This window comes from Grampus griseus (genome assembly GCF_964374135.1).
Source record: "Grampus griseus genome assembly, chromosome: 7".
In the NCBI taxonomy this organism is placed as follows: Eukaryota; Metazoa; Chordata; class Mammalia; order Artiodactyla; family Delphinidae; genus Grampus; species Grampus griseus.
The window spans coordinates 3,320,188-3,342,153 of record NC_139001.1 but is presented as its reverse complement, the minus strand read 5'-3'; the positions used below and the strand labels follow the sequence as shown (position 1 = coordinate 3,342,153).

General features: G+C 54.5%; 1 protein-coding gene across 2 annotated transcripts in view; it reads left to right on the top strand.

Annotated features, from left to right (window-relative positions):
- The window catches only part of MLPH (melanophilin), a 43,855-nt gene that overhangs the window by 11,880 nt on the left and 10,009 nt on the right, over nt 1-21,966 (top strand). Inside the window, exons 3-9 of one of the 2 annotated variants that reach the window (XM_082658759.1) lie at nt 8,624-8,842; nt 8,957-9,069; nt 10,820-10,858; nt 11,445-11,548; nt 12,704-12,823; nt 13,865-14,069; nt 16,245-16,384. In XM_082658759.1, the coding sequence (XP_082514885.1) occupies nt 8,624-8,842; nt 8,957-9,069; nt 10,820-10,858; nt 11,445-11,548; nt 12,704-12,823; nt 13,865-14,069; nt 16,245-16,384 (940 nt within the window). The remainder of the gene's footprint in view (nt 1-8,623; nt 8,843-8,956; nt 9,070-10,819; nt 10,859-11,444; nt 11,549-12,703; nt 12,824-13,864; nt 14,070-16,244; nt 16,385-21,966) is intronic. The other variant, XM_082658760.1, reaches the window with a different exon arrangement.

Genomic DNA, 21,966 nt, shown 5'->3' with positions numbered 1-21,966 from the left:
TCCCAGTTCCTGATTCTCTAATCTATGAACCAACAATGGGCTGAATGGAGAAACTGGCCCTCAGGTGACAACTACGTGGGTGACCTTAGCAAACTGAGCTGCTCAGGGGCTGTTCAGATGAGTTTTTTGTTTGTTTTTTTAATTTTTATTGAGATATAGTTGATTTACAAGGTTGTGTTGGTTTCAGATGTATAGCACTCAGATGAGTTTTTGATGTCCTTGACACACTCTGAAAGATGCCAAATGGATGGCCCAGCTCAAAACACCTACCGAGGTCGTTGACAGAACAAAGTTAATAGGGGGGAAACCGTGAAACCAAGAAACAAACACCTGCATTACTTGGAAGGAACTTTCCTGTCCTGAATACACGTCAAGTGGACATAGTGTGTGGGCTCAAGGTCAGTTCACCAGCAGTACATTTACCGGAGAGGCGATTTGCTAAACAGCCAACTCACCGAATATACCAGTTAGGCAACAATCAAACAAAAAAAGGAATACATCTCCTTTAGTGTTTACAGAGTTAACAGGAATGGATGTTTGGTGGACTGCTGCTCAGCTTTTCTCCCCATGTGGGAGCATCACCCTGTAAAGGATGCTGGGATGGGGCCTGGGTGAGGGCTCCGGCACCTTCTCCTGTGGGGTAGGACCAGCACCTCTTTGGCTTCTGCTGTCAAAGTGTGTGACCAGTGAGCTGGCCCAGGTCCCCAGCACTAACGCCCGCATGCCCAGTAGACCATCTCCATGACACGAAAGCCTCTGACCCCTCGGCCAGGCCTGACCTCCTGCCCTGTGCAGAGGATTCTCACAGCCCCATGGGGAAGATGGAGGCCATCCGGTGGTGAAGGGCAAAGGCTGGAGCAACTTGGTTCATCTTCCCCATGAGCCTCTTAAAGGGACGTTTCAAACAGAACACGCTCGTTCCAGGGACTGGCTGTGGGCAGACCGTGTGGACAGCTACCCTCTGAACTGCCCAGGAGGATGTCCCTGGGGGTCTAGCTGCTGAGTGGCAGGTGCCTTGGGGAGCTTCCAAATGGCTTTTCTCACAGGCTATTTCGGGAATTCGAGGAGAAGGAAGGGGGAGGCCATCTGACCTTCGATTTAGCCCCAGGCAGATGTAAGTCTCTCCCTGAAGTCAGCATGTGTGACCAGGGACTCGGGAGTGGGGTGTTTACTGTACGCGGTGTGATGTTATTCCTGGCTTCCCGTCAACACAGTGCTACACTCTGGAGAATCCAAAACCCAAAGATGCACAAAAATTCTTAGGCAATTCCTCAAGCCTTCACTCTCCTCCAGACCCCAGTCACTGTCGCAGTGAGCTCACCCAGTTCCTCACAGAAAGCTCACAGATACCAGGTGTAACCTCCCCCCATGCTGCCCCCGTCCTTACCTGTGTTCATGCCCACCCTGTGTTCCCTCTCCTGGCCCTTACTTGTGCTCTGGCCCTTTCCTGTCTGCTCCCAGCTCCTGGAGCAGGGAGCTGCCTCAGCTACTCCCTCTCTGCCCTATAGCTCCTACTTGGAATGTCAGTAGGATCAGTCACCATATTGGAACAAAAAAACAAAAGCAAGAACAAACCAATGAAAAAACACAGAAAGCCTTTCCTTTGTCCCTGACACCCTGCTAAACCCTGGTACACTCAAGGGCTGCACATCCTTACATCTGCCTCATGTTCCGCTGGTCTGTTCTGGCAGCCAGCCCTTTCACAGATATAGATAATCAGTGAAACAACATGAAAGTCCTAAAATGCAACCAAGTGTGTATAACAATATCTAGTACAATGGTAACATTTCATATCAGTAAAAGAGGGAAGAATTAGTCAAAGCTAAGTGTTGGAATAGTTGACCATGAGTGCAGGGCTGGGGGAGGGAGTTTGACCTCAGTTAGATTTATAACTGATACATTAAAAATGTAAAACATGAAACTGAAAATTATTGGAAGAAAATATAAGTAAATATGTACATAATCTTGGAGTGGAAAAGCCTACATATGACAACACAGGTAGACATCACGACACAAAATACTGATGAGTATTGACTAAATACATACATCTGAATTTAAAGGGTTTAAGTTTTTAAAGATTAGAAGAAAAAGTTTTGTTTTGTTTTTGTTTTTTTTGCGGTATGCAGGCCTCTCACTGTTGTGGCCTCTCCCGTTGCGGAGCACAGGCTCCGGATGCGCAGGCTCAGCGGCCATGGCTCACGGGCCCAGCCGCTCCGCGGCATGTGGGATCTTCCCGGACCGGGGCACGAACCCGCGTCCCCTGCATCGGCAGGCGGACTCTCAACCACTGCGCCACCAGGGAAGCCCCTAGAAGAAACAGTTTTAACAGAAATGGCAGTGATTCATATCTTTGATCTCTAAAGAGTGTCTTAAAATCAGAAAGATAAAGAAGTTTTCCAAATTAGAAAAACACAGAAATCCCAAAGTTTACATAGGAAAGGGATAAATGAGAATGCATGGGTGACTCACGTCGCTGGGTGAGGACCCAAGTTTACCTAAATAGAACACCCTGTTTTCAAGGGCACAGCCCACAAGTCAAATATTAGGGTGCGGACCTTCCCCAGAAAGGCAAACAGGTGGTGATGTGGATTTGCAATCTTTGCAAACAGACCTGAATGCCTGAGATTACCCACGAAAGAGCTCCTGGTGTGACACGTGGCTTGCAAACCATGACTTGCTTTAAAAATAAATAATAAGGAATTTGAGGTCACCCTTTGCTGGGCCACCTGGCACCACAGACAGGCAACTCCAGGGTTGAAAACACAGGGGCTGAAACAGGAAGTCAGCCGCCAGCGCAGCCTGGAGATTAACTGTGGTCTGGGTTCACCTGTGAGATTCCTGTGAGCCTCCCTCAGTTCACACATCACCACGTATTTCCTCTTTATCCCTTTTATCATCATTTGCTCATTCTCTTCAGAAGACCTCAAAGAACTTTAGCAAGTGTCTATTTCCCTCATTATAATTCCTGATACTTAACTCATATAATCAGGACCTTAGATCATGTAATTGCTCTTCAGTTCTTATTACAGTATGTTTGTCCTCTTTCAGCAATTCTCTCTGACACTTTAGTTTGGTTGATGTACTTTTAATACTTTTGTCTCAATTCTGTGACTCATTGGTCCTTTCACCTCATTCTTAAGGGTCATACTTGAGATTCGATTTTCAGTCCTCTGGAGCACATCTTCACATTGTTTTCTCGGGAATGGCATGGTGGGGGGGGATTTTATATTTGGGAATCTCTCAGCTGGGAGTGAGATCTCTGCTCACACATTTTCCCCTCAGAACCATGGCAGAATAATGAGCCCCCAAAGATGCCCATGTCCTAATCCCCCAAATCTGTGAGTATACTGGGCTACCTGGCAAAGGGGAATTAAGATTGCAGATGCAATTAAGGGTGCCAATCAGGGCCTCAGCATGGGGAGACAATCCTGGGTAATCCAGGTGGGCCAGTGTGGCCACAAGGGGCCTGATAGATGGAAGGATGCTGATCAGGGCCTGGACACAGGGAGACAGTCCTGGGTTATCCAGGTGAGACACAAGGGGCCTGACAGATGGAAGGAGAGGGGACACAGGGCAACGTAAGAGTGATTCATGGTGAGAAGGACTCAACCCACCATTGCTGGCTCTGAGATGGAAGAAGGGGCCGTGAGCCAGTGAATACAGTTGCCCTCTAGAAGCTGGGAAAGCAAGGGCACAGACCTTCCCCCGAGCCTCCAGGAAGAATCCCATTCCCACCAACACCTTGATTTTGGGTGCCATCTAGGACTTCCATAGCTTGAGAGGAGAAGTCAATACCTGGCTTCAAAGCTTCAAAAGTCAGGCTGACTCTCTTGTTAGGGGCTAATGCAGCTGGTGACTTTAAGTTGAAGCCAGGGCTCATTTACCATTTTGAAAACCCTAGGGTCCTGAAGAACTATGATAAATCTACTCTTCCTGTGCTCTGTAAATGGAACAACAAAGCCTGGGTGACAGCACATCTGTTTACAGTACGGTTTACTGAATATTTTAAGCTCACTGATGAGACCTACTGCTCAGGAAAAGATTCTTTTCAAAATAATAGTGCTGGGTTTCCCTGGTGGTGCAGTGGTTGAGAGTCCGCCTGCTGATGCAGGGGATGCGGGTTCGTGCCCCGGTCCGGGAAGATCCCACGTGCCGCGGAGCGGCTGGGCCCGTGAGCCATGGCCACTGAGCCTGCACGTCCGGAGCCTGTGCTCCGCAACGGGAGAGGCCACAGCAGCGAGAGGCCTGTTTACCGCAAAAAATAATAATACTGCTCATTGACAGTGTACCTGGTCACTCAAGATCTCTGATGGAGATGGACAATGAGATTAATATTGTTTTCATGCTGCTAAGACACATCCATTCTGCAGCCCATGGATTGAGGAGTAATTTTGGCTTCTAAGTCTTATTCTTTAAGAAATGCCTTTCATGAGGCCATAGCTGCCAGAGACAGTGATTCCTCTGATGAATGTGGGAAAAGTAAATTGAAAACACCATGGAAAGGATTTGTCATCCTAGATGCCATGAAGAACATCCATGATTCATGGAAAGAGGTCCAAATATCAACATTCACAGGAGTCTGTAAGAAGTTGATTCCAACTCTCAACGGATGACTTTGAGGGGTTCAAGACTCCGGTGGAAGAAGTAACTGCAGATGTGGTGGACACTGTGAGAAAACTAGAATCAGAAGTGGGGCTCCAGATGTGACTGAATTGCTGCAATCTCATGATACAACTTGAACAGATGATGAGTTGCTCCTCATGGATCAGCAAAGAAAGCGGTTTCTTGAGATGGATCTACTGGTGAAGATGGTGTGAAGATGGTTGAAATGATAACAAAGGATTCAGAATATTCCATAAACTGAGTTGATAACGCAGCAACAGGATTTGACGGAATTGACTCCAATTTTGAAAGAAGTTCTACTGTGGGTAAATTGCTATCAAACAGCGTTGCATGCTGCAGAGAAATTGTTCATGAAACGAAGAGTCCATGCAGCGAACTTCACTGTTGTCTTACTTTAGGAAATCACTGCTGCCACCCTAGCCTTCAACACCCACCACCCTGATCAGTCAGCAGCCACCAGCACAGAGGCGGGACCCTCCACCCGCAAAAAGAATATGACTCAGAAGAAGGTTAGCAATTTTTAACAAGAAAATATTTTAATTAAGGTATGTGCATTATTTTTTCAAACATAATGTTATTGCACACTTAATAGACTTCAGTATAGTGTAAACATAACTTTTATTTGCCCTGGAGAACCAAGAAATTCCTGCGACTCCCTTTATTGCAATATTCATTTTGTTGCGGTGGTCTGGAACTGAACCCACAATGTCTCCAAGGTGTGCCTTATTACCCGTCAGGTGTTTGCCCTTCTCTGCCTTGGCCATCATCTTCTCTCCGCATTTCTGTCTCCTCAGCCCTTTTCTTTGCATTCTAGGAGAGTAAATGTATGGCTTCCACATCAGCAGTTCTCAAATATTTTGGTCTGAGGGACCCTTTATGTTCTTAAATTACTGAGAACCCCAAGGAGCTTTTGTTTAGCTGGGTTATAGATGTCAGTATTTATCCCATCAAAAATTAAAACTGGGCGTTTTAAAAATAGTCATTCATTTATTTAAAACAACAATAAACCCCTTACAACATAATAAAATTTTTATGAAAAATAACTTTTTTTCCAAAATAAAAACATAAGTGAGGAAAATGGCATTGTTCTGTATTTTTTGAAAATCCCTTTAATGTCTGGCATAATCGGAGATAGCTGAATTCTGATATTTCTTCCGTGTTCAGTGTGTTGTAATATGTTGTTTTGTCTGAGGTGTTGGAAGAAAATCTAGCCTCACACAGATATGTAGTAGGAAAAAGGAGGAGTGTTTTAGTAGCTTTCTCACATAATTATGGACATTGTTTTGATAATACATGGAAACCCTATGACTGGTAGTTTCTTAAAGGAAGTTACAATGTGGAATCTGAAACCATGTCAATGAACCTTACCTTTCCTGTTTCATGAAAATCCGTTGGTCCATCTTGCACTTGAAGTTAATCTCTGTCCACGCATGATTTTGTGACACCTATGCAGACTTTCCAAATGTCGACACGTTTCATTATACTGAACCCAAAAAATCAAATCACTGCTGATCTTATCAGAAACCTCTCCGTGATGAAAACTGTCCGGCCTAAGTCAGCAGAGACATAAAAGTTTTCCAGAAGTCTTTGAGCTTGAAAGCTTGAGTTTTGTCAATGGCAACAAATACTGTCACTTGACACACTTTTAATCAAAGACACACTTCATCAAGACATGCTTTCGTTTCTTTTCTTTTCTGGCAGAGAGCAGATTGACCGCTGGTACACTCTGTACCTCTGGCTTGATCTGTGCTGAGGCCCCAGAACGTTCACCCGCCATAGCTTTTGCACCACCGGTGCGGGGGTCAAAGAGCAAAAAACACAAATACTACCTTAGTGTTACTATGAGAGGAGTTTTGACCTTGTGGACCCTGTCAAAGGGTCTCAGGTACCCCTGTAGGTCCCTGGACCACACCTTTAGAACCACTGTTCTGAATCCCTGGACTTGATGTTCTGCCCGTTTCCCTCCCCATTGCCCACCTCAGTTCCTTTCCATCTTCACTTTAGCCCAGTCTTCTCCACCTCCATGAACATAGCCTGTGGTCTTTCCACCTCAGCCTGGCTTCTTCTTACCTCCTGCTCCTCTCTCTTAGGCCCGCTCAGCACACACACAGGAAGACTAGTTTCAAGTCTTCCTCTGTTTACTACTACTGTGTAGTCAATCACATTCAGGGCATCTTTTCTTCCTGAAGGTGACCTTAACTTGTAGCTGCATGTTGGGCTCGTCCCTGCCTGTAGTGCAGGGACATCTGGTCGACCCTGTGATTGCGATAAGCAGGATGGCTCTGGCCCCTCACGATCCTCCAGGTCTGTTGACATGCCCTCTGGTTGGCAGGCATCTGGTGTTAACTCTGCTGGACCCATGCAGGGTCCCCTCTTCCCTCCCTCCTGTTTTCCAGCTGTGAAGAAGAGAAGTTGTGTTTTAGAGAATCTGAAGCAGAGTCACAGATGTAGAAAACAAACTTATGGTTACCGGGGGGAGGTAGGGGGGATAACTTGGGAGATGGTGATTGACATATACACACTACTACATATAAAATAGATAACTAATAAAGACCTACTGTAGAGCACAGGGAACTCTACTCAGTACTCTATAATGACCTATATGGGAAAAGAACCTAAGAAAGAGTGGATATACGTATATGTATGATAGATTCACTGTGCCGTACAGCAGAAACGAACACAACATTGTACATCAACAATACTCCAATAAAATTTTTTTTAATTTTTAAAAATTTAAATTTATTTTAAATAATATATATTACAAATAAATATATTCACAAAAAAGGAATCTGAAGCAGAGTATCATTATCTGTTCCCCCAAATTCAACACCTGAAGGTTTCCAGCCACCACCCCAGGACTCTCGCGGGCTCTTATTGAAGAGGACTTCACATCCTGGGATGCAGTGTACCTCTACACGTCCTCGTCTTTCTTTCCGGGGGTCCGGCTCTACCTGGATGGAGAATGGGGGACCCATGCCGGGAGACAAGCTGGACAAGGCCCTGCCCAGCCAAGGGGTGGCCTTGAGGTTTTCTGGCTGAAGCAGATACATCAGGAGTGGACGTGGAGGACACTAGGCCCTTTCCACCTGGCCCCAGGTGCTCTGCGGTTTAAGGAGGACACTTTCTCTACCGTGTCAATGCAACTCTATCTAGCCTGTAGTCAGTGGATGACAGCATTCTTCCTAGCTTCCTGCCACCACTGGGCTTTTTTTATTGGCTGTGTGGGTTCAGCTTCTCAACTCTTACTGTAGGGTGCCGACCTGACCTCCACTTACCTGGTGTCATCCTCAGCTCAGGACCATTAACTCAGGCCAGGGTGGCAGAGCAGGTGTGGCTGACCTGGGCCTCACAGAAGAGAGCGTCAGCCTGGCCCACCGTCTGCCCACCGTCCTGCTCCATCCTCTGTGACTCTTCCTGCTGCCGCTCTGACCGGTCCAGGAACCTCTTGGATTTTTCTCCTCTAATCTCCTGCTAAACAATTAAACTGGGCCACAGATTGGCTCTAGATAACTGTGTGGCCCAACCAAGCTGCACCCCCAGGACCTCACCGGGCCCCATCCCTGCTGGTTTCCCAGAGCCGCCAACCCCGTCTGGTCCGACGGAGCTTGGACACTGGGTGCTAGTGGCCACGGGTCCACACTCATCCAGCTATACAGTCTCCAAGCTCTGGGCTGTACATCAGAAAAGCTCCGGGTTCAGGGTCAGAGCTGGGGAACCAACCTGGGGTCCAGGACCTCTGTGCACCCTCTTCCCGCTATACTGAGTTATGTGAGGTGGTGCGGGCAGTCGTGGGCCTGCTCCCTCCTATGATTCTGAACCTGTATGGTTCGCAGCCCTTTAGCAATGAAAGAAAGTCACGGTGCTACCTGACTTTGGGTCACTGTTTTCTGCATCTGAGAGAGAGTGTGTGTGTGTGTGTGTGTACACGCGCGCGCGTGCCCTTGAATTTAAAGCCTGTTGCAGAAACAAGGCGTCCGATATTTTCTTGTTTCCGATTCAGGGGTTTGAAAGGCAAGATTAAGAAGGAAAACTCCAAGAGGGAGCTGCTTTCGGACACGGCCCACCTGAGCAACACCCACTGCGCCCGCTGCCTGCAGCCCTACCGGCTCCTTGAGACCCCCAAGAGGCAATGCCTGGACTGTGGCCTCTTCACCTGCAAAGGCTGCGGCCACAACCCGGAGGAGCAGGGCTGGCTCTGCGACCCCTGCCACCTGGCCAGGTGAGCCGGGACCTGGAGATCAAGTGGCCCTGCCGGCGGGGGGCCTGGCCTGCCCCTTCCAGGACACGGGGGTGTGTGCCGCCCCGCCCGGGCCTGAGCTCTGTGTCTCTGCAGGCTGGTGAAGAGGGGCTCCCTGGAATGGTACTACAGGCATGTGAGAGCCCGCTTCCAGCACTCCGGGGGGGCCCAGGTAGCGCGGTCCCTCTGCGGGAGGCTGCAGGGAGCAGGTAAGGAGTGAGCCTCTTCCCCAGGCATCCAGTACGGGACCCAGACTCTGTCTTTTCGGCAGACATTCCCCGTGAGTCCGATAAGATCATCAAGACATGAGAGATGGGCTGTAGCTCAATCGTTTGTTTTAATATTTTGAATCCAAGTATTTATTCCATGAAGAACTTGAGGTCCAGACGGTGTTCTTGCACTAAACCTGTGCTCACCTGTGTTGTCCACCTTGAAGACATGGGGGTAGAGGGATATGTCGGGGGAAGGACGTGAGATTGCCTGAGCTTAGAAGTGTCTCCTGAACTTGAACGGAGAGAACTGAGCGGTGTTTGCGGGAAGCTCTTGCCTTGTCCCTGTCACCAGAGTCCCAGGCTCTGCCAACACCTGGCCAGGCCTTCGGGCTGTGACGGCCTGTCAGGCCAGTATCTGGGGGCTCGGTGTCTTGACCGTCTCCATCTGGGGCACCGAGGAGAATGCCCCGGGGTCTGGAGCTCCTGCACGTCCGAGCGGACGCGGTGCTTCTGGGATTGGGGGTGTCCTCACTGTGCGCCAGCCTGGGCGTCTCCCCCAGGCCTTCTGGAGAGGCGCCTTACTTGTGTCTCGGGCCCCGTAAAGCCCCACGTTGATAGGCAGATGCAGGAGGCAGGCATAGCCACCCTCAGGGCATGGGCGCACGCACTGGGCCTGGCACAGGTGTTTCTGAGCAATCTTAGCACACTGTTGAATTCAGGACAGACCACCGAGAGGCTTCCTCACCTGTGATGGCTTTTGGCACCTGGAGCAACAGACCGCGGGGGTAGGGGGCTTCCTTGGGCCGGGGGTGCAGGGGGCATGTGATAAATCATCGAAACCAGGACATTTGTAAGAGTAAAAGTGGCTCTCCTGATAGCCGTGCTGAGACAGCTGGCGTCACTAGGAGTGTCCTGGTGACACGGTGGGGCGGGGGGCGCCGTCCCCCTGTTCTTCGGGAGTTTTCCCCACCTCCTCACCAGGATCCTCACCAGGATCGTGGCCGATATTTCTGTCTCGGTTGGAGCCTATCAGTAAATCCCACAGCCGCGTGCACCCGCGACCCCGTGCCCGCTCGGCCGGCCGGGAGCCCGCTGAGGGATCTTCCTGCAGCAGGAGTGTGGTTTCACCGCCGCCGCAGGGCTCAGGTGTGGGAACCACAGGTAGCACGGGAAAAGCCACACCGCGAAGCGTCTGAGAATCTCAACGCCGGAGGCCCCGTTCACGGTGGGAAACCACAGGCCACGTCACAACGCTGAGGACCTGGTCCTGGCCCCGGGAGGTTCTGATTTCTAGGGACTGGGGTGGGCTCAGGAATCTGCGTTAGGTAAAAGGTCACGGGGATTCTGGCGCCCAGCCAGGTTGCAGAGCTGGGAGCCAGTGCCACCCAGAAGCGGCCAGTTTCAGAACTGTCACCACTGAGGGCCAGGAGGTGGCACTGGGGGGCAACAAAAAATCTGATTGCAGCCGCTGCTGCGGACCCAGTGAGGCAGGTCTCGGGTGGGGTGATGGTCCAGGGGCTGCATTCTCCCTGCTGGTACCTGTGAACGCAGCACACCAAGAAAGGGCACACGGAAAGAGCACAAAATCGGGAAAGTTGTACCTTTAAAACGAAGTAGTCAAACGTAAAAAAGAAGAAGAAGTGATTCAAGTTAATGTTTCAAAAGCTGGTCCAGGCGGGGCCTCACGCAGGGGGGTAGCTGGTGAGGGCCGCTGGGGTCTCTGCTGAGTGCTTTTCTTCGGCTGTAGGTTTACCTGACCAAGTGCTGCGCTCACCTGACGTCAGCAGTAAGTCTTTTGTGCTCACAAGGATGCCGGGGTGCCCCTGGCCCCCCAGGAAGGTGGATGGTCCATGGGGCTTCCAGACTAAAACCCCAGAATGCACTGCATCACTCTTTTGTAGTGACCTGAGGGAACAGAACACCGGCCAGGCCAGTGTGACTGGGGGGAAAGAGGGAAGAGTGAGGCTGTGCTGGGGGTCGGGGGACAGACCTGGGGACTCAGGTGAAAAAGGCATCCTGGGGGGGCAGAGAAGGGAGGGGAGGGAGGCCCGGGGCTGAGAAGCAAGTGAAATGAGACTGGAAGTGAAGAGGTTAGTTTGGGAAAAGGTGACTTAGCTCCAGGCCTGCTTCACCCACACGCTGCGGTGCCTTCAGACGGCTTAGGAAGCGGGCAGTGAAGGGGACCATTGGTGAAGTTGATGCAGAGTATTCATCTTCTGCTGTGATTCAGACCAGCTCTACCTGATGCTCAGATAGGTCTTTGGGAGGCCAGTAGAGGGCCTTGCCTGGTCGCTTCACAGCAGATGGAGGGGTGGGTGGGCGGATGGACGGCTGGTCTTGTCCTGGTGGAGTCATGCAGGCGTCCATTGCAGGTGGGCCTGAGCCAGGCCCCAGAGGGAGAAGTGGAGACAGCGAGCACACGGATGAGGACAGAGAACAGGACACAGGGGCCCAGGCCCAGCCCGTTGGAAGCAAAGTAAGTCTTCCCCCAGCCCCGCCCTCCCTGATGCTGGAGGCTCGGATTCCGATGTCCTGAGAATCTCAGGCTCTCCATCACTCCGCGGGCCGGGAGCACGAAGAGCCGCCTGCCTCCGCCATGCCCCGCAGCCTCTGAGATCACTGAGCACCAAGCAGCAGTGTGCTCTCGGCACAGGTCTCTCCATAGGAAACCCCAGAGCAAGCTGCAGGGGAGCGGGGCCTGCAGAGAGGCCTTCCTGGACCTCCAGCCCTGCCTGGACATCCGGCCAGCGTCCTCCGGGCACGTGGTCGTGAGGGCACTGGTGTCCCCCGGAAACAGCCTTTGCACCTTTCAGGGAAGCGAACCCCCTCCGGCTTTCCTCTGTGAACGTCCTTGCTTTTGTTTATAGCCGGCCGTGAGCCTTGTTTTTTATTGGTGTCTGCTTCTGCTTTCACTTATATTTTAACTTATTTTTGGTGATAAAGACAAGCAAAGTAATCCCCGGGGTTTCTGGGCAGGTTGACAGAAGGGCAGCAGGAGGGAGGGGAGGGGCGGGGCGGGCGGTGATGTTGGCCGGAGCCCCTTGGAGAGCGACAGGGTCTCTGAGAACCACACCGGCTGGTCTGCGCGGCTGGTCCCCGGGGACCGTAGGCATCTTTTTATGAGAAAATTTTATATGTCTCGTTGACTAAGCTCAGCAAGTACTCTCCAGTGTTGAATGTTCCCTACACAATACGTTTAAAGGATGGAAACCATCATGAGGGAAGGATTCGGAATAAACTCTGCTCTTGCATCTAAAGACGATGGAGCTCTCTGGAGCCCCCCTCCCCGCTCTGCTTCCCCGCGCTGGGCACCCCTCATTTGCTAAAGTGTGAGGGGTGAGAAGCACCCATCGGCCCAGAGAAGCCTGCCTGCCCCCCAGGGCAGCACTGCTGGGCCGTGTGCAGCCGTGTGCCCGTCGGGGGCTGAGCGGACGATTCCTTCTGCTCTTCTAAGAGGCGCTGGGGATGCAGAGCCTGTGATGGGTGGGGGGCTCTGGGCGGCCCCCGGCGCCGCCGCAGATGGTGGCTGTGCCCTTGGAGATGCCCTCCCCGCTGCCCGAGGCGAGGGCGTGTGGCCCTCACAGTCAGGCTGACCCTCTGTCTCCTCTTTCCCGCACCCCTTCCTGCTCAGAAAAAGCGCGTCCTCCCCGTTCACGGCTTGGACTTCGAGGCAGACTCTGACGACTCCACTCCGTCCTGCGGGCACCCCCCAAGGCTGTCCTTGGTCTCTGTGGCCGCGGACAACCCGCAGGTCAGTGGGCTCTCTTTTCTGCCCCCGGCCATCCCAGGATAACCTGGGCGACAGGTTTTCAGGCCCCGGGTGGGGGGACAGCATTCTGGGAAACAGTCTGATGGCCATGGGGGCATCACAGGCAGGGGGACAGCGGGGGTTGGGGGCATAGAAACGTCACACCCTCCGGTCCCTGGAGAGACGGGGTCGGCTGCTCGGAGAAGTGGGGCACGGGGCAAATGAGTCAGGGCCCTGGGGCGTTCGGGGCGGGTGCCTGTCCCCGTATGAATGCAGAACCCCCGAGACTCGAGCGAGGGCAGAGGAACAGCATCGCCCTGGGGTCGGACAGGGCCCGGCATGTGCCTGCACTCACTGCGGCTCATTATGGGGGTCCCTCTGCTTCATCGCCCAAACGAGGATAGCCTTGCGGGTGGAACGGGCTGCCGTTAATACTTACACCAGGACACGCGGCCTCCACGGGGGCCGCCCAGGAGAACCGGCCATGTAGTCACTGCTCCCTAGCTGTGTGCCCTTGGCCTGGGGACCCTGCGTGAGGCTCCATCCCCTCGCCTCACCTGGACAAGGGCTGATCCTCTCAGCCTCACAGGATCCTTTTCCAAAGGCACTAGAGGCTGAGCCCGGCACACACAGGACCACCACACACAGCACGGGCAGCTGGGGCACGAGCCCCAGAGCGAGGACGCCCTCAGCTGGAGCCCTGACATCTCAGTGCCTGGGCTCAAATGGCACCAGCCCAGAGCTGGGGCCAGGCTCGGTCTTCCGGGGCTGATCTGCAGACGCCTCCGGGCGGGGGCGCAACAGAGCAGGGAGCTGGGAGCCAGCACCCAAAAGGTCTTTGGGCCACGGGTCCTGCTCCAGCGGCAAGTCCGGAGCCCTTTGAAATGAAAGGGCATTGAGTCTCCAGGAGCAGAGAGGATGGGTGTCCAGTGTTCAGTCGGTCAGATGATGCCTGGAAACCCTCAAGACTTGGACTGGAAAGACCCACATTCCAGGGAGCTGCCCTTTCCTAGTACAACCTGCCAACAGGCCCCATGTGCTCAGGCCCTCACAGGTGAGCCCTGCGCGGAGGAGACCACCTCCCAGGAGCCCGTGGTCCTGGATGGGGCTGACGCCAGGGCCTCTGGGTGCCACCCCTGTCCAGAAGGGCAGATGGCCAGCCTCTCGTCTGCCGGACCAGACGCCCTTGCTGAGCTCTGCCTGCCAGGAGAGTCTTGCACGATGGTCCCGGGGATGACTGCGACACCTGGTAGGTGCCCTTGACCACCGTCTTCCGCGCGGGCTCTGCGTGGAGGAGAGGGTCGCTGGCAGCCTGCCCCACCACCCCGATCTGTGCCAGCCCCCTGACTGGTTTACAGTGCGTAGCCCCTTCTTCACTCTGACTCTTCAGCATGGGCAGTCCTGGCACACGCCATCAACCCCTGCTCCCCTGGGCTGCGCGCTTCCCTGGTAACAGAAGTACCAACATTGACGCCTGCCCTGGCCACACAGCTCACTGCCACCTTGGATGGGGGGACATCGAGCAGGACTGGGGTAGGGACATGCAGGTGTCCCTGAGATGATAGGATCACTGGTCACCCGGACCGACCCCCTTAACCACAGGACAGGGGAGCTCCAAACCTGGGGCGCCACCTCCCTTCCAGCTATGACTTGGGAGGTCCCTGAGTGCTGAGACCCTAGTTTAAATCCTCAGTTTAATTTTGTTGTCAGACAGTCGGCTTCCTGATGAAATCCCGAATCACTGTCTGTTCCTGTGCCCTGGGGGAGTGTGCACTGGGGTCCGGGGTTCAGGTACCCTCGTGATGAAGGAGCAGATGAGACCCCAGAAGCAGCACGGGCTGCTTCCCACCGACCTGCTCCCACGTGGCTGCAGCGTGGGACCAGCTGCCGGGGAAAGGTGCTTAAGATGCCGTCTGCCAGGAAGTGGGCCGGCTTTCCATGTTCCCTTTTCATTATATTATAGGGACTGTAAGCTCATGATTCACACGCCCACTAGGATCCTGGAGCGTCTGGGGGCAGCGGGAGGGCAGCTTTACTTCCCCTTAAACAATCAGTAAACGAATCTACATCGACCAAGTCACAGGATGAAGCCTCGGACACACGCACTTCCTCCCAGGGCCCTAATCAACCCCGGCACGTGGATGGGGTGGCAGCGGGGAGAGGGAGAGGCTGAGACAGACGGTATCGAGCTGGGAAATGCGCCCGGGAGGCAGGCAGCTCTGAGTTTCAAGCCCAGCTCTTTCGACCAACTCACCACCCGATTTCACTGATTCTAAGACACATTTGTCACCTCGTCTCACATGGGGAGCGTCTTACAGCGAGTGTGGTAGAAGAGAGTGTGTTGGAGATAGATTGGCAGTGTTGTCTCTTAATAGTGCATCAGACAAGCTACAAGGTCTGCGGTGTAAAGGAGTGTGGTGTGTGCTTGAACAACCTCTGAACCGCCGTGCCTCGGTTTCCTCGTTGTAAAATAGGGTTAGTGCCTAACTCAGCGCACTGCTGTGGCCTCTGAATGGGATGGTTGCATCTGTTAGCCCTTGAGCCCTTGGTTGCATCTGTTAGCCCTTGAGACATAATGGCCCATCACAAACTTACCAGCTTAAAACAACACACATTTATGAGCTTACGGGGGCCAGGCATCCAACACGGCACCGCCAGGTCATTAGCGCACGTCTCCCAGGCTGAAACCACAGTGTCCACGGGGCCAGAGTCTCAGCTGGAGCTCAGGGCCTTGCCCCCAAGTCGTTCAGGGTGCTGGCAGGGCCATGTGGCCGGCTGCACGTCAAGCACAGAAACAGCTCGTGCAGCTGATTCCTGGGACCCTGGCTCCTGTGGGGCACCTCACAGGAGGGTCAAGCCCTCCCCCTCCCGGCACGGCTGGATGTGGTGCCCTCCAGGCCAACCTGGAGCTCTGGGGGTACTTTCTGGTGAGAACATGGGGCTCTTCCACCAACAGAGCCCAGGAATAAGCGTCTCAGGCCACACGGTAGGTGACCCGTGCCCACGAGAGTCTGCGAATCACTAGGCTGGCAGGAAAAGCAGTCCCCGGTGACCAATGTGGAAAGACTTCCCAAAGTCACCTCCACTCGTGGAAACTTCCCGGGACGCGTGTCCGCCACACCCGAGGCGCGTGGAAGTCCGTGTGATGTAATTATATTACATTTGCTTTGCCCACCTGGCTTTCCTACCCTGGAGCCCCCCGTGAGTGCTGGCGGGGCAGGGGCTTCTGCTCCTGAAATTCCGAGTGTGGGACCGTGGACTCTGTTCCATTCTTACTTGGTTTAGGGATCTCAGCCCCATAATATCAATGGAGTAGAATCATGTCTCCGTTTTCTTCGATTTCTGATTTCTCTTCATTGGAGAAAATGCCCATTGGCTTTCAGCTTTTCACTCCAAATAATCCAAACCCACTCTTCCTCCAAAGGAACAAATGTCCTCTGGAATGAGCAGCTCCCATCCCACTATCTGGCCGACGTGGACACCTCAGATGAAGAAAGCGTCTGGGCTCAGAGGGTGTCCTCTCACCATCCCAGACGGAGAGGCCAGACCTTGTCTGAGAAGCAGGTAAGGCGGCCGGAAAGAATGCATTCTAGTTGCTTCTTTGGGTGGTGCCTTTTTACCTTAACATCAGTTCATTGCTGAGAAATTAAAAGTACTTCAAAACTATAAAACTGCACAAGCCTGCTCAGCAGAGATGTGCAATGTCAGAAGCCCTGGGACGAGGGGTGTGGTCCAGCACTGCAGCCACAGGCTACAGACTGCTCTCCAGGGCCTTGGGGATAACAAGCAGGGCTGCCAGCGGGCCCAGCCTTTGCTGAGCCCTCTGCTTCCGTCCGCACCCGCTTCCCCCTCTGATCTGCCCGGGGCTCACCCTTCCCGGGCTCGGACGTTGGGGGGGCCCTTCCTCAGTCTAAGCTGACCTAGAACAGGTTAGGGGCCCTTCCAGCCTCAGTCCCTTCACAGCTGTGCCCCGGAAGTGAATGATCTGCGAAGAGGAGCACCTGACTTGTAGAAGGTGCCTTGCTTTTTTTTTTTTTTTTTGCGGTACGCGGGCCTCTCACTGTTGTGGCCTCTCCCGTTGCGGAGCACAGGCTCCGGACGCGCAGGCTCAGCGGCCATGGCTCACGGGCCCAGCCGCTTCGCAGCATGTGGGATCTTCCCGGACTGGGGCACGAACCCGCGTCCCCTGCATCGGCAGGCGGACTCTCAACCACTGCGCCACCAGGGAAGGCCAAGAAGGTGCCTTTCTTCGCATGGCTTTCTGGTGGATCAGTGTCAGGTGTTTTGTTATTTGTTTTGGGAGGTTTTTTTGTTGTTCTAAAATTGATCTAAAATGTCAACAGGGCAGAAGCATGGAGTTTTTAAACTCTGCGTCTCCCCCTGCAGAGTCAGTGCCCGCAGGCCCAGCTGGCTCTCTTCCCTATAATATCACCCGGCAGCATGGCCCGACCCCGGGGCTGGACGTACCCCCTGCTCCGACCTCCGCCTCTGAGAGAAGCCACTGACCCTTTGCCCTGAGCACAGCAGGGCACGAAAGGCCCTCAGGAGGCCTGCGGTGAAGACCCCGCTCTCTGCCATTCAACCCAGGGGCTCACTCTTCTTTTATGGAACAGGGGAGATGCTGATGCAAGGAAGTGTCCTTTGATTCAGACCAGGGAGTGACTGGCTTGGCCCCTGGGAAGGCTGCGGGATGATGGTGGAGGGCCAGTGCGGTCAGGACGGACACCTCCCCAAGGCAGAGACAGAGACCTCCCCGGGGCAGAGGCCTCCCCAGGGCAGAGACAGAGACCTCCCTGGGTGGCAGAACCACCACTGGCAGAGAAGTTCCCAGTGTCCAGGCCAGAAGACAATGGGATAAAGACTAGAATTAAATTGTCTGTTTTCAGCAAGTTTTTAATTTAGCAGCTTTAGTGACGTTCAGTAAAACACATATCCCGGTATTTAGTCCTACTGACACCAGTCATCCTTTATGCCTCCTTGAAAATTACTCTCTGTTTCATGCTTGTATCTTGTCTCTGGAATTCTTCTTCTTCATTTCTTTCTCTTGACTTTATTTACTTCCTCTGACTTCACCTGCATCTTTGTGAAAAGGGAATCAGGCAGTGTAAAGAGCGGCCTCCAGAGGGCAGTAGCGTCCCTGTGCATCGGGGAAGACCCAGGGCCGACTCTTACAGGACTCACAGACATGCCTTGGGGATTCGAGAGTTCTCGAGAATAATGTTCTATTGGGGTCAGTCTGAATGGTCCTCCCCTGACCTGTTGCCTGTCTTCGTGGTCAGGACTTTCTGGGTGAGGGATAGTCAGCAAAGACTTTCTATAAATAATCACTCATGCTGAGAGGGAGGCCAGAGAGAGCACAGCATGTGGTACCCAGGACGGATGCTTCCAAGGGGCTGAGATCAAGGAGGTGCAGGAAACAGAGCCCTGGCATGCACCCTGCCCCGTGTGGTGGGTAGTGAGCCCCTGGTGCCCCAAGAGCGCAGGCTAAAGACACTGACTCGGTTTCCCCACGAAAGCCTCACTGGTGCCAAACTACGGTCGCTCATTTTCCTCCTCTGTCTGTACTGCATTCCTAAATTGTAAATCTGGGTTTTGCTGCAAACGAGTTGGAAACACCGGAAGTTCATTCCAAGTTGCCATCCGTGTGTCCAGATAGCATGTAATTTACCTGGACGGAGCTCACACGGGACAGAGCGGCTCCCGCTTTGGGCCGAAGGGAGGGACACGAGCAACTTTGGGCCCCTGAGCACCTGAGAGACAGGTGTTCGCTGGGGGGTGTCTACAGGGGGCCAACGGCTCTTGATCCCAGATGGAAAACCGGGACGCGTCCAGGCTGTCCTGGCGGCATGCGGACAGGCTCTCTTGCTCAGAGAAAACCACCAGCCCGCAGCTCACCTCCCATTCCGAGGGCTGTGGTCTCTCCACGGCTCTGTGCTGCCCCCAGCTCGTGTCCCTCCTCCATCAGGACGAGAACTTTCTGAGCTCTCGTCGTGGGATGCTTTCCTTTCTCTTTCGCTCTGGAGGTGGTACTTCACTGTGCCGGTGCCGGACCCTGGTTGGGTCAGCTCTTATTCTCCTGCCGTGGGTTCATGCCCACCACGCTCCCCGGGGACACACGACTGTCTGCTGAGCATCCCCCTCCCAGGTATTGATCACTGCCTCTCAGGTGCCATGAGTGCACCCACAGCTGGTCTCAGTTACCAGCAGCCACTCGAGGCTGGGGCCACTCCCGCCGAAACCCTCGTGTTGAAGCTTCTCAGCTTGTGTTCTTCTCTGGGCAGATTTGCCCACTCAGAGCCCTCGGTGCTGTGAAGATCAAACTAATTACCTGCGGAACAATGCAAAAGCGTCTTACCAGCCTGCTGGAGCCATCTCCCTCTTTTAAAACAAGGTGGACCACAGAGGAGATAATGGCAGGCCAGATGCATCTGCCGGGCTTGGAAGAAAACAGGAGAATTGATTTTCTCATTTCCCGGCCTGGGAGTTAATAGACTCCGGTGATTCAAGAGCTGGTGACTCAAGGTATGAGCCAGTCGCACTTTCAGGTCATCACCTGGCAGGCCTCCTGGCCCACGCTGACCCGGGGCTCTGACTTTTAGTTTGAGCAGCCTGGCATAATCAATTCACACCTTCCTGTGCACCTCAGGTTCAGCAGTGACAATGGCTGCGCCACGGCAGTGACGCTGAATGTGTCACCTGTCCTGCTTTATTCATCCTCCCAACGCCCCCCGCCTCCGCTTCTGGTACCGCTCCCAGCTTCTGCTTGGCGTTCCAGAACCCCGGCTATCAGAAAATGGGCCTCACAGTTACCTTCCCAGGGCACATGACGAATGGTGACCTGACCTTTCCTTCCACTGCTTGGGAATTTGGTGCTCCCAAGGTGGTAGGTGCCAGTGTCCTGCTGGCCGGAGTGGCTCTGTCCTCCAGCTACTGACTCCCTCCCTCTGCTGCAGATCTCTGAGCGGAACAAGTACATGTCAGCCGGGGACCGCCTGCTGACCCACTGAAGCCCCTTTGTTAAGGGAGGTTGAGGCACCAACACGGGCTTTGCAAGGAAGACTCTCGATTGGGAGCTCATGCATGGGGCTCAGAGAGCTGAACGGGTTTCCACCATACAGCTGAGGGGGGGGCGGGCATCTGCCCCATCCAGGCCCCTGCCGTCCGCTGTGCTACAGCTGAGGGGGGGGCAGGCGTCTGCCCCCTCCAGGCCCCTGCTGTCCGCTGTGCTACAGCTGGGGGGGGGGGGCGTCTGCCCCGTCCAGGCCCCTGCCGTCCGCTGTGCGCAGAGCCTGGGCATCTGTGGGCCCAGCCAAAGGTGCAGAACTCAGAGGGGCGCAGGTGTGGAGCCTTTGGTGCGGATGTAACGAGAGAGGGGCTGGGAAGTCAGAGCAGCGAAGACCCGGGGACCTCGCTTGGTCCTGCAGTATCCGGCCTGGGAGTCCAGGCCGTTGGAGCGGGCAGGGGTCTCCTGCCCACCCTGTGTGTGAGGGTGTACCCAGCGCACAGGGGCCACCTTCTGGGGAGTGAATGGAACAGAACCCTTGGTCTAATGCACATGTGCGTCTGAGAGACAGACAGCCGAGTAGCTGTGGGCGTAGGGGCGGCGATGCTCAGGCCCTGCCTCGAGTCTGCCTGAGCCACGGCCCCGGTTCAGCACCCGGCCCCCTCCCTGCAGCGCCCAAGGGCTCTGGAGATCAGCTCCGGTGGCAGCTGGGGTGGGCAGTGGGAGCCACGCGCCCCCAGGGCCACAGCCACCTTCACCCACGGAGGTGCCCTCCTCTGACACCCTCTGTGGGCCGGCGGGGCCAGGCTGACCCAGAGACAGAGTTTCAGTCCCCGGTTTTTAGCTGAGGAAACAGGCCCAGGCTCTCAGGAGGGGAACTCCAGAGCCCATGGCCGGCAGGGAACACACTCTGAAGCGCCCCTGCGCAGGTCTGGGAGAGGCCCTCTGCCCCTCAGGATGCTTTCAGGACAGGCCTTCTCACCTGAGTCTGTGACAGGTGTCCCCCACGCAGGCCCGGTAGCCCGCAGGACCCCAGGGCTCACCCCCAGCCACCCAGACCCCAGGCTGCCTCCACCCCGTCCTGGAGGCTGACCCAGATCCCCCTCTGGGCCTCGCTCTCCCCCACCAGCATCACCAGGGCAACCCGTGCCCCTCTTTGCCAGGGGCCGAAGGGTTCCCAGGACATAGGGCTTTCGGGGTTCAAACTTGGATACCTTGGTCACCCCAGCTGTATCCTGTCATGCTGGCCAGCTGCCATCACGTGTATATGTGTTTGTATGCATACATGTGTGTTGGACATGCGTGCGTGTGTGTGTGTGTCTGTATGTGTGGGGTTTTTATTTACCAGGTAGAAGCAGCGCCCTCTTCTGACAGCAGCTCATAAATCCCCACCCCACACCCTCATCAGCTCCTGCCTGGGGTGGCCTCAGGTTCCCATTTCTCAAGGGGATTCTGAAGTTTCTCAACCTCATTTGCTCTGAAAGATTTATTCCCAGCAGACCCAATAGAATCTACCCTCCGAACGTCACAGGGGTTCTCTTCACCCGTTGGGGCCTCTGAGGAGATTTGCTTTTTGAGCATCTTCGGGAAATTGGGAGCCTGTAGAAAGGGGTCCCAGTAGACGTGCCGCTTCCCTGTCAGCTCACTCCAGCCCTCGGCACTCGTCTGCGAGGCTGCTTGGTGCCATTCACAGAGAAAATTAAGTGATAGCCAGCACTGCCCTCTGCTTGGCAGGAGCACCCGGGGCCGAGGGGGCGGAAGGCAGCCCGACAGGCACTGTGGGTGTGAGTAACGTCGTGGTGCAGAAGCCCCCCTCCCAGCAGCATCGTCAGCGGGTGACTCACTCCCCGAAGGAAGGGACGGGGAGGGGGATCTCAGAGTCCCGGAAGGCGGTCCTGGGGGGACGCTCACCTCACACTCTGACGTCTGCTTTGTGGGCCGAAGGAGAGGCAGCCAGTGAGTGAATGAGCGACCGGCCTCCCTGCTCACGACCCCCCGCCGACCCCCAGGGAGCCCTCTGCCTGGCAAACTGAGAACAGGCTGTGGAAACGGGAGGCCAGTTAAGAGGCTGGTGGATCGTCCAGGCAGGACAAGGTGGCGGGTGAACCAGGCAGGGCAGCAGAGGTGATGGGAGGTGGACCCT